Consider the following 12,582-nt stretch of genomic DNA (forward strand, 5'->3'; position numbering starts at 1 on the left):
TCGTCGTGGAATTACAATTCGCTAGCTTTGTTTAATCCCTGGAGAAGCGGCACTGTTTTTCAGTGGCCACAACCCTCTACGTTCCTACAGAACAGCAGGCCTTTGGCTGCTCCACCCTCCCCCGCGCTCGTTGCCTGACTTTCTAATTACCACCGTCCAAGTTGGTGTGAGGTGGTGCACCCTTTCGCTTCAGGTGGTTGCCATCCCTTCACGAGGACATTGACCGCTTGTGTGTCTTGGTAGCAGAAATGCTTTTTCAAGTCTGTTATCCATTCTCAAGCTAAGTCATGAGTGTTCTTTATGTGTTCTGCCTTCAAGACTCTTACCAAGTACATGGCCTTGTCAGGTCTCACAGACCTTATCCAGAGCTGTTTTCTGTCTGGCTCTCAGCTGCTTGCTGTCATTGTATAGGAACAGCATGATTTGCTTGGCTTGACTTGTATCTCATTGATTTAATCCAACTAAGTTCAATTTTAGATCTTAAAATATTTCATGCACTGCTCTGCCTTAAAAAAATACATACCTAGTGTATATTTAAAAAAAATCATCTAATAATTCTGAACAGAATTTTCTTTTTTTAGTTTTGTAGACATTTGATCCTTTCAGAAAAAGGTCATATCGAATGGAAGTTGATGTATTTTACGCTTCAGAAATATTACCCGACTAAAGAGCAGTATGGAGACACTTTACATTTCTGTCGGCACTGCAGCATTCTCTTCTGGAAGGTAATGATTTAAGGTGTACTCTTGCAATGTGAGGACTGGAATTCAGTGAAACAGACTATTCACCTGTATCTTAAATAGAAAGGTAAGAGAAGAATGGAAATAATGCTTGTGGTGGGAATGTTACTGAAATGCGTTACTAGGTACTGGGAAGGGGATGGAGCGGCAGCCATAAAAAGGTACGCTTGGGTTGAAAAGCCAACATTGTTGAAACTGAAGTGCTGCCTCTGAATGGAGGGTTGTCCTTGCTGGAGATGTAGTCTGGGAGCTATGACGGGGGCAGACGAGGCTCCTGAGTGGCCCGTCTTGAATAGGGCTCTGGGTGCCTCACACCTAACCTGAAGAACTTGAACTTGTCTGCCCATGCCCTTGGGACATCTGGAAGGCAGGCCCACTCTCTGCGGGGTATTAGGACAGCCTTTAGCCTCTTCACTCAAGCCAAGTTCGTAGGTTAGGCAGTGGGGCCATAGGAAGACATGCTTCAGGGTAAATGTGGACTCTTGACAGGGCTATAATTCTGTTACCCGCAAGCCTGGTCCTCTAGTGAAAACCTCAAATGCCTCAGTCAGCACTTCTCATATCTGAACAGTCAACCAGGAGCCCTTCATCCTGTTGCACTATCTAACCATGCACACTGTCTCTGGTTACACGGCATGTGCCCCGTAGGTGAGCCTGTGCATCACTTCCTCTCCCTGGTAGCCGCTGTAATGTGCTTGGATGGTTTTGTTTTACATTTGTCTAAGTTTGTTAGCAAATGGGACACAAGGCAAGCTCTTAAATTGTTGACAAAGGACAACTTTTCAACATTTTTTTCATTTCAAACTTTATTTCTGTTCGCATAGTCTTTTGTTACGATGGTCCAGGCCTGAGCAGGGGAGTGAAGATGCTGACGCTGCCATGTGGTATTTTCACAGGACTCTGAGCAGTAGTGGCTGATGTCTCCAGCAAGAACAGCTGAGGAGGCTTTGTCTCCCTGACCTTGGTTCCCTTCTTTCTCAAAATTAAAAGTGCCAAGTATGTGAAGTATCTTTGCAGCAGGCAGGCTGTTGTTTAGAACCCTTTCTCTTGAGAACAGGGTCATCTTGTGTTCATTTTGTCTTCAAGTCCTTGGTGAGGTTTTACATACACAACCAGAGTGTGTAAACCTCTAGTGTTCCCTCCTCCCCAGACGGGGCGCAAAAGGAGCTTTGACACCTGAATGCAGCGGGATCCTGGTTGTGCTCAGGATCTCTCCTGTGTCACTGAGTCTGCGAAGATGAGGACTTGTCTCTGTCCCAGTCAGAGTGAGGTCACTAATGTTCAGTGTCCCCTACAGAGGGCTTTCTATTTCCTCCAAGACGATCTTACGCTGTAGAAATAGTAAAGGGATGGATGCTTATGTGGGGGAAGATTTTACTCATGGGATTGAAGGCTTTCAGCTGTGTGTGTGACAGTCAGCATTTTTCTTGGATTAGTGTCTATACATATTTGGAACTTTTTCTCTCTATAGAAAACAACACAGAGAAACCAGTGTCCATCTCTGTACGGCTCTATTGTTGAGCAGGGTAAGAATGTGCAGCTCAAGTTCCATGAAATATCTATGTTCTGGTTATTTTTATTTCCAAAGAACTGGCCTCCAAATTTCTATATTTAATTGGCTTCACCTGCCACCGTGATCAAATTATGAATATTCGGAATAAGTCCTTAAAGGGCAGACCCTTGTTGGTCTTTGCCATTCTGGGAGACAGACGGAGGGAGAGTGGCACCAGGCCTGGCAGGATGTCTGAAGCTTCAGGGAGTCATGTTAACAGTTCCCCACATACCATCCTTCCAGAGACTCTGTGAGTTTGAGGATCTGCTTCCAAACATAAGTGTGAGAATGTAAAGAAGATTACCTTTCTCGTCCCTGAAGCCGTCAGATCGTTGCTATGCCGAGGTACACCGCTGTCCAGAAGCAGCGCCCTTGGGAGAGCATAGGTATACAGTCAGGCCCAGGTGACCAGTGTGCTACAGGTATGGCAGCGTGCAGCCTGACAGGTGGACCCATAGGCATGTGGAAGAGGGGTGCCTAGTCCTCAGCTAGCCCTGGGTGTGGTCAAGAGCCATACTATGGCTGGGCAGCATCTTGTCTCGTGCCTAGCATGTTCCATAGTGACCACCTATCCTTATGGGGACCGTGCTCCTCCCGAGCTGGCTTTCCATCTGTTCTAGTTCCACTATACTCAGAATTTTCCCACCTGCTGTGAAAGACACATCATTTGTCCCCACCCAGGTTGCCAGCACACTGAGGCGGCCAAGCAGTGTATGCCTGTGTCTCTCTCCATCCCTACTAAGTTTCCCGACTGTGAAACCTATCAGAAATTGTAGGCTCAGAGAGAGGGCTAAGGCAGCTAGGACAGGGACTTGGCCTTTCTGTGCTCCTTTCTTGTCTCAGGCTTTCAGTAGCCACTAGCATTTAGCAGCGACCTAGTGGTCTCCACAGGCAGTGGAAGCAAGGCTGTGACCAGTGATGAGGCAGAGATCCCGGACCCTCTCTACTGGCCTGTTTTTGTGAACTGCCCCTATGAGCAGAGCTGAAATGTCAGCCACTCCTGAGCAGGGTAGAGACAGAGCCTTAGTTAGAGAGCACAGAAGCAGCCCCTAGCACAGGGCTGCAGGCCACACAGAAATGACAGCAGACATTGTTAATCACAGAGCAGGCCCCCAGGACAAGGAGAAAGGCGAGGGGCTTTCCCCCAGAATCTGTTTTTTTTTTTTTTTTTCTTTCTTTCTTTCTTTCTCATGGAAATAGGAGGACTGCTTTACGCCTTTTTCAACAAATAATTGAGTGTTATGGCTTCCACATTGTCAGTTTGGGAGACTTAAAAGGAAATGGAACTGTTCCTCTTGCCCTAGGCTTTCTTATTTATTTTTATTTATTTGTTGAGACAGGTTTTCTACTATGTGGCCCTGGCTGGCCTGAAGCTTTTTTATGTAGACCAGTCTGGCCTCTAATTCATAAGAGATCCACCTGCCACTGCCTTCCTCGTGCTGTGAGGCACTGATTGAAAGCTACCGTGCCTGGCTTGGTCCTAGACCACCTTTCATTGTATAAATGGGGTATCCAGTGGTACTCTTTTCGTATTTTATATTGATCAAATGTAGTTATGCAGGGTCTTAGCTGTTTTCACCAACACATGCTGCACACCTAAATGCCGAGCTCCGCCTAGCGCCGTCTAATCCTTACTTTTCCTTTTCCTCCCTTTGCTGCTCCCTTGCTGACTGTCTCCACGCTGTCAAAGGACTACCACCTTGCTTGGTTGTTGAAGGTACTTCCTGTGTGCTGTTCCAGCTTGTGCACTGTCTTTGCCCTGTCAGGTGACAGCTTTCATAAGTTCAGCTCTTGCTAACAACAGTAGGCTTATTCCAGAAAGCTGGCTGAAGACCTATCCATGCCCCCTTAGGGTGTTCTGCTGGGGGCCAGAGAAGCCGCTCCAGCCACACCGAGCCTCTCCAGATGGTGCCAGATGTTTGCGAATCTTAGATTTCTCTTGTTACTTCTTCTGAAAATAACTGCAGCTCCTTGGTGTGGACAATACCAACTCTACACACTGCTCTTGAGACAATGTGTGCAGTGTCCCATCCCTCTGTGTGTGGTTGGAGGCTACCTACCCACCCCAAAGCCTGCAAAGGGAAGAGGGAAACAGGAGGCGGGATGTGGACGGGGGGGCCAGGAGGAGGCAGAGATCTGTAGCTTCCATGTCTTACAGGGGACTACAGAGCTGAGACGTTGTCACCTGTTGTCATGCTTCCCCTGGGGCCACCCAAGAACTGATTCTCAGCTAAGGCATTTGTATGGCGGAGGAAGGGATTAGGATTTGCTCAGCAAAATGCAGGTGCTGGTCCTGTAAAAGTATAACAATGCACTCTGACCACCCCCTCTGCTCTCTCCTCAGGACTCAGGACACCCCTGCACTGCGGCTGACCCCGACAGCTGCTTTACACCCGTGTCCCCCGAGCACTTCATTGACCTCTTCAAGTTCTAATGACGCCCTCAGCCCTGTGGCCCTGTCCATACTTGTCCCTTGTGCATTCCGTGTGTCCCGTAGTTGGTGTAAGTATTCCTCGATGTGAGGTGATGACAGGGTCGGTGACTGGCTGCACCTGTGCGGCCTCACTTCCGGAAGAACCTGACAGGACATGGAAGGTGCTCTGGCTGTTGTGCAACATCAGTGAGAGAGAGGAGACCCTGAAGCCATTTGTACTTCTTTCTTGAAACTCTTCTCAGCTTATAAAATTTGCAGTTTTGTACATTTTTAAATATGGATCAAAAAAGTTTTGGATTTCAGCCCCACATTTTGTGCTGAACTGACATGAGCAAGCAAGAATATGCTTTGTAGTTGTCAAACGATAGTTTTCCAGCTTAGAGTAATTGGGATGAAGAACAAAACAGTTGATCCTTGTAAATACATTATGCAGAATATTTATTTTTCTTAAAATGTATTTTCACAACCCCAGCGGCTGTGCCCAGATGAGTCCTCACTGAATATAAGATTACCCGGGGACATGTTTGGGGTGCGCTGTCCCGCTACAGAGGGTCAGGCTGGGAACTGTCTGTACTGTCCACAGCTAGCAGCACTGTCTCCGTGTTCCTGGGAACCCCTGCCACGAGGCCATCATACATCCACACTTGTATACATCCATGCCAGAACAGAGCCCCACCAGGGAGCTGGAAACAGCCTAGGCAGGCTGAACTGACAGCGTGTAGAACTTACTTTCCTGGGTAAAGCAAGGAACCATGTTATCTACTGATTCAGTGTCATCAAATTTACATCCAACTGAATGGTGTCGTCTTTAAAATATGATGTTTTATTTTAAAAATAATGCATGTGCACTTTAGAAATTTTTGAAAATAAAGATACATGAAAGTAAGTTACATAATTCTTCCCAAAAGATAACTGTGCTTGCTAAAAAGGGTTTACAGCATTGCCGCTCAGCAGTGGCGGTAGCAGAGCATTGCTGACGGCTTCCGTCCTCAGTTCAGTCAGGAGCCCTGAGCTCATCATTTCTTCAAACCTTCTAAGCACATTAAAATTTATAACAGCATATTTATAGATACGGATCAAAAATTTCACTTTCCAGCCTTACCCCCTGTCCTCAGCTGGCACAACAGCCAAGAACAACATTTGTAAATGTCAACTGCGTTTCTCTGACACGGTGCAGACACCCAGATTCCTCATGTACACTAAAGTGAGCGTTTTTTAGAACCATAAACATCCGGCCTGCCATTCATAACCAGAAGAGCTCAGTACTGCCTGAGAACCTGGCTGCCGCTGACTTCTCAGAACCATGCGGAGAGCAGCATTGGCATGCAGGTGGGGCGCCCAGTTTTCTGAAGCAGCAGTGACCGAGTGCATCGACCAGATGTGCCCCGTGTGTTTTTCTTGGCTGTTTCTACGTCCTGCCTGTCTGCTTTCTTTGGGGGACTTGTTCTTTTTTATATTAATTTCTTAAAGACGTTTATTGGTTACTTTTCTTATTGGTGTGACTGTCAACATGACAAGCAACACATGGAAAGGGAGGTTTATCTGGATTCACAGTGTTAGGCCCAGCAGGACGTGCTGCTTGACTTTCGTTTTAAAAGAATATCACTTCTTTGAGAATTTCCTATTCACTGCTGTTCCTCCAGTTCCATACAACCCAACTTTGTGTCCTCTTTCATTTATAACAACTCACCAACTCCAATTGGTGCTTGCTCATACACTCCCAAATACAGGGCAGTCCACTAGGGCCAAACCCTGAAAGAAAACTGATCCCAACCATTGCCTGCGCATAGCTCCTCAGGTGAGGGCTCATGAACCCCTCCCCAACCTCAGGCCCTTACAGTGGTTCTGCATCTTCAATGGTGGGACTGAGGAGTTGTGAAATAGATGTCCCATTTGTGCTTGAGCTCTCCACTGACACTTTTCTCTACTTTGACAGTTGTGCGTTTCTTTCTTTTTTTTTTTTTTTAATAAATACCATGCCAGCATTTTAAAAAGCATTAGAGTTAAAAATATCCACATTAATGTAGAATTCACCTATTTAAAAACCAAAGAAGTATATATTTCATTAGCAGAATTTTCACATTATTTCCCTGCTTATTAGTAGTAATTTTTAGCTTTTGAACATACAGGCCATAAACAAGGATTTGGATTGAAACAAAACTATTATTATTATAAATGTCTACAAAATTGATAGTTTTAAGTTAAATTGCCTTTACACATAACCACATAGATTCTCAGATTTGGATGCCACATGGATCTACCTTGTCACCAGTTGTGGATATAAACATGTTTTTGTTTTGATCCTAGGTGTAGAGTATGGGACTGATTAGATTGTCCACAGCAGCAAAGTATTTACCTCATGCATGCTCTGAGTGGAGCTCTTTACCAGTTGCAGATAGTTTAAATCTAAGGACTCTGGAGAAGGGAGGGAATAAATGCCAGAGCCTAGAGAGTGTTGGGGAGTTCTGAGAAAGAAGGTGGCTGCTGGTGCTTCCCCTGCTGCTCCTGGCTGCTGTTGACGCAGTTTGATAAGAAATTGGAGATATCCTAAAAAGAAGATTGGATTTGCCCAAGGAACCCGATAACCCTAACCAGCAGGAAGTAGCTAAGGGAACACTGCCCCCTCTCCCCACTAACCTCCTTCCTCTCCTACCCGGTTTTGGGCTGTTGGAAGGAATTAGGGAGGAGTAGGGAGAAAGGGACATAAGAAGCATAAATAAAATAGTTTAAAAACTAGTGCTAACATCACCCCTTTGAGAGTCTTCAGTATAACTTATGCAAAAGATTGAAAAAAAAAAACATACTTTTCAGTCATTGTGATACACAACTTCCAGTGAGAAAGCATAGATCCTGATGGTTTGACTGAGAACAGCTCCCATGGGCCCATACATTTGAAAGGTTGTCTCTAGTTAGTGGAACTGTTTGGGAAGGATTAGAAGGTGTGACCTTGTGTGGGATAGGGGTGACACTGGGGGTGGGCTTTGAGGTTCAGAAGCCCACACCAGGCTCAGTCTTGCTCACTCTGCCTGCAACTTGCAGGTCAGATGAGCGCTCAGTTACTGCGGCAGTGCCATGCTCCCAGCCTTGACAGGCATGGACTAACCCTCTGAAACTCTTTTAAGCCTCCATTTAAGTGCTTCCTTTTACAAGTTGCTTTGGTTATGGTGTCTCTTCACATTGTTAAAACAGTAAGACAAAGCTTATAGAAAAATATTATTTGCCAGGCGGTCGTGGTGCATGCTTTTAATCCCAGCACTCTAGGAAGCAGGCAGATCTCTGTGAGTTCAAGGCCAGCCTGGTCTACAGAGCGAGCTATACACTGAGAAACCCTGTCTCAGGAAAAAAAAAAATCTTATTTGGGGCGAAATAAAAATAAACTTTGAAATATTTTATTAGTTCTCTCTAATGTTATGGTATATTAAATATTTACTATTGATATATCTTTTAGTTAAGCAGCGGTTATTCATGAATAGCTGTATAACCAAATCACCACACAGAGACTAGAATTTATTTAATTAACCTAGAGCACAATGCAATAGTTACTCCATCCTAAACCTCCAAGTCCACACAGTTTCCTACCATCAGATTTCACCCATTATACTTGGTTTTAGTCATATCTTAGGTCTGGTTCATTTTTCCACGTGGTTCCAAGACCTCTCCTCCGGATTCTCTCTCCTCCCTCCAGCTTGCTTCCTTCTCTCCCTCCCACCCCAGACCAGGATGTCCCACCCTATCCTCTCCATTGCTCAGCATTGTGGCTGGTTGTTTTAATTGACAACATAGAAAACAAATGGTATGTTTACGCATACTTGAGACAAGTAATGCTTATTTCACAATGCAGTGTCTGGATTGAAACCAGATAGTGGGGGAGAGAAATCAGCATTTGAGTGAACAGGGTAAATCATATACATTCCACAAGAAGATTATACCAACACTCTAATAAGAGCTTTGAGTTTCATGCATGTTTTGATCACATCACTCTCCAACTCTTTCCTCCACACCTTCCCAGTTCCCATTTATTTAGCCTGCAACAGCTTTTGAAGCCCAAGGTGTCGGTATTGTTAATTGACTAGTACAACAGTAACATAGTGAAGATACCCAGCAGCTGTGTGTGGTTAATAGTCTACTCAGGGAGTGTGGAGGTTTCACCAGGACCTGAGCTCCAACCCTGAGGAACTATTTTCTGAACTATACACTTCAACTATATTCCATCCAAACGGCATGGTGTGACACTTCAACTGAGAGGATATAGCTGGTTAAATAGTAAAATAAATACGAAGTAATGCCTGATGTAAATCAGTAAATCTAAGTGCAGTGCAATAAGAGTTAATTACTACATTGCTATTGCAATTACTAAGCGTTAATTACAAAATTACTGATCCTATAATAATGGCATACAGTAGATGAAATTCCAGACAGGACTTGAAAAATTCCAGACAGGACTTGAGTGAGAACTTGGAAAAAAATGACTATAACCGTGTTCAAAGAAGAGAAGCTTCCCTCATTTTTTTTTTTTTTTTTCCTTTTTAAGACAGGGATTCTCTGTGTAGCCCTGGCTGTCTTAGACTTGCTTTGCAAATCTGCCAGGCTGGCCTCAAACTCACAGAGATCCGCTTGCCTCTGCCCCTTTCATGCTGGGATTAAAGGCGTGTGCCACCGTGCCCGCCCAGCCCCCACTTCTTTCTTCCCCCCTTTTTGGAGGCAGGCTCTCACTGTTGTAGCTCTGGTTGACATGGGAGACACTGTGTAGACCAGCCTGACCTCAGAGTTCCTGGGACCCACCCGTCTCTGCCTCCCAAATGCTGGTGTTAATGCTGCACACAGTACCATGTCTAGCAAAGATAAACTTCTAATTGAGAACACAAAGAGCTGAATGACATAAGGAAGATGAAAGGTATGAAAGAGGAATTCAATAAAAAGATAGGGTTGCTGAAGAAAAACGCGTCTGAAATGCCAGAAATGAAAATAAAACCCAAGGAAGGTCTTAATAGAACCGATCAAGGATAGAACAGAAGAACTGAGCTCAAAAGCAAAGCAGTGAAATTGAAATGAGGCAACAGGACCAAAGATAAGGTACAAATGGGAATGCCAGCTAATACCCAGTACTATTGAAAGTCAGATGTGTGGCTTGTGAACATACAAGAATAAGCCCACTTGGCATGGAAAACATTAAAACAAAACAAAACAGTTTCTGAGAGTTAGGGAGACATCCAGAAATTCAGATCCAGGATACCGTACAGATGAGATGAGGAAGAGAAACTCTCTTTGCCATGTTAAAATCACTAAATACACAACGCAAAGAAAGTATATTGAAAGTGGCAGAAACATCAGGTCACATGTAAAGGCATGTCCATCAGAAGAACAAGATACTTGTCCCTGAAGCTCTAAATGCCAGGAGGGCCTGAGACGATACAGTTCAATCTCAGGGGTAACTGTTGACCCAGACAGCTACACCCAGCGATGCTATTTGTCGTAACTGGAGGAGGAACAAACCCTTCCCATGATGGAAGTAGGCTGAAGGGGGCTGTTTCTGACAAGGACTCCTCTTTGATCACTTCCTCCTGGTGGGGAGCAGCCTTGCCAGGCCACAGAGGATGAAGCCAGTCCTGTGAGACTTGACAGCCTGGGGTCAGACAGTATTGGAGGAGGGCTCCCCCTTTCTGTGGACTAGGGGAGGGGATAGGGAGGAAAAGGAAGAGAGGGTAGAACCAGGAGATGAGGGAGGAGCCTACAATCAGGACATAAAGTGAATAAATTATTTTTAAAAAGTATATGTATATATAAGTGTATATATACATACACACACACACACACACACACACACATATATATATACAAATACATACAAGCTGAAGGACTTTATGACCTGTGCTATAGGAAAAGATACTTGATGAAATCCTTTAGATTATAGCAGGTCACATTCATGTTTATAAGAGGTTTTTATATGAACTAGTTTATAGTATTTTTTGTGATATCTTCATCTATTTTTGTTATCAGGTTAAAACAGCCTTAAAAGGATGAACTTAAGAAATATCTTTCCACTCCCCTCCCCCACTGTGTTTGTGTGTGTGTGTGTATCTGTGGTGGTGATGTCCTGTTATGTTTGGAACCCTGTGATGATCCGTGTTAGTTTATCTTTAAACAGGCTTGTTGAAATCAGCCAAAGATGTCTCCCTTGTCAGTTTAGACACATCTTCCCTTTTGGAAATGGCAAATTCCTACTGCCATTGCTCTCTGCAGGTTTTCAAAAGCAGACAAGTTTCTGCCTCCTCTCCACCACTGAGTGTTCCAGTATGCACACTTATGCGCAGCCCCACTCATCTTGCAGTTCTACACCAGATCCAGTATCTTACGAGGGAAGAAAGCACAAGGTGATGCACAGCCCGATACTTACCAGCCAGGATTACGGCCATCTGGTGGCCCCGAGTCTCAGAATCCACGTAGCTGTTACCTCACCCACATCGAAGGAAGCATAATTGCTTATGCCTTTACCCACCAGACCCACCCTGTGATCCACTTGCTATTTCTGTCCTGAGGAAATAGCCAGCTGTGAAAAGTGGCACCCCAGCAACACGTGCCAACCGTGAGTGCAGTTTTGACTGAATTGGACTTGCCTGGGAGGCAAGTCACCTAGCAGAAAGTGGCTCAGCAATGTGGCCCCGCGGCACCAGGTACCTGCCCTGCCTCATGTCAAACCACAGAGCCTGCGTGCACACCGGTCATGTGTGGTTCTGGGTGGTGGATAGACGTATGTGCATGTCATTGCAGGTGAAAGAGAACAGCGTTTGGGAGCTGGCTCTCTCCTTCCACTGTTTTCAGGAATTGAGTTCAGGGTAATCAGGTGCCAACAGCAAGTGCCGTCAGCAACTCAGCCATCTCCTGAGCTCTGTGGACTTACTTGATCTAGGGGTGGAGAGTTGGCTCCGTGGTTAAGAGTGCATCCTGCTCTTTCGGAGTGCGCGAGTTCAGTTCTGAGTACCCACTGTGAGGCAGCTGGCTTGCAATGAAGATCCAGCACTGTTCTGGCCTCCATTGGCATCTGCGCTCCTGTACAGAACCATGAATGTGCATGTGTGTGCAAGTGTGTGTGTGTTTGGACACACACAACACAATTTTGGGGAGGCAGTTTCTTTTTATCTTTGAAGGTCTTTACTTTTTTATTCTTTATACACAAAGACTAGCATGATCAGTTTCACTGGGTAGATAGTCTTGAATAATCCATTCAAGGCCGCTCAGTCCACCTTAAGGAAGCTCATGTCCTTCGAGTGCTGAAGGAAACACTGCCGGAACATGTTGAGCCCGTGTTTCCGGCTGAGAGCACACGGGGAAGGAGCAAGAGCCCTAGCGGAACTTCCTCGGTAGAGCTGCTACTGACCCATCTGGCCTTCAGAGAGCCAAGGAGGAAAAAGGCGGGGGAAGGGGTCCAGCTTCAAGACAGGGTTTCTCTGTTTTAACTCTGGCTGTCCCGGGAACTCACTCTGTAGACCAGGCTGACCTCGAAAACACAGAGATCTGTCTGCTTCTGCCCCGAGTGCTGGTACTAAAGGCGTGTGCACCACCACCGGCTGGTTCACATTAAAAAAAAAAAAAAAAAGCTTTTAATAAGCATTTTTGCATACCATCAACGGGTTGCCTGTCTTCTTAGCACAACTTGAGGAAACTCTTCTGCCCTCACAGAGCAGTTTCGACACTTTGTTGTTAATGTATTGGCCATCCATGTTTATTTGTTGGGGCTTTATTTAACTGCTCAGAGTCTTCATGCCTCCATCAGTTGATGACTTCAGCATTTTAGTTTGTTCTGAAGTGAAGGGAGAGACCTATACTTGGATTATGTTGAGAGTTGTTTTGGTTATTTG

At 45.2% G+C, this 12,582-nt stretch overlaps 1 protein-coding gene across 6 annotated transcripts in view; it reads left to right on the top strand.

Annotated features, from left to right (window-relative positions):
* The window catches only part of Fbxo25 (F-box protein 25), a 29,345-nt gene extending 23,733 nt beyond the window's left edge, over positions 1–5,612 (top strand). For 4 of the 6 annotated variants that reach the window (XM_021641777.2, XM_021641779.2, XM_060381430.1 and 1 more), the window contains 3 exons: positions 582–725; positions 3,983–4,009; positions 4,637–5,612. In XM_021641777.2, coding sequence (XP_021497452.1) covers positions 582–725; positions 3,983–4,009; positions 4,637–4,726 — 261 coding nt within the window. In that variant the 3' untranslated portion in view covers positions 4,727–5,612. Of the gene's footprint in view, positions 1–581; positions 726–3,982; positions 4,059–4,636 lie in introns of all 6 variants that reach the window. The other 2 variants (XM_021641780.2, XM_021641781.2) reach the window with 2 other exon arrangements.
* The last annotated feature ends 6,970 nt before the right edge of the window (positions 5,613–12,582 follow it).

Source organism: Meriones unguiculatus, chromosome 4 (genome assembly GCF_030254825.1).
Source record: "Meriones unguiculatus strain TT.TT164.6M chromosome 4, Bangor_MerUng_6.1, whole genome shotgun sequence".
Lineage (NCBI taxonomy): Eukaryota > Metazoa > Chordata > Mammalia > Rodentia > Muridae > Meriones > Meriones unguiculatus.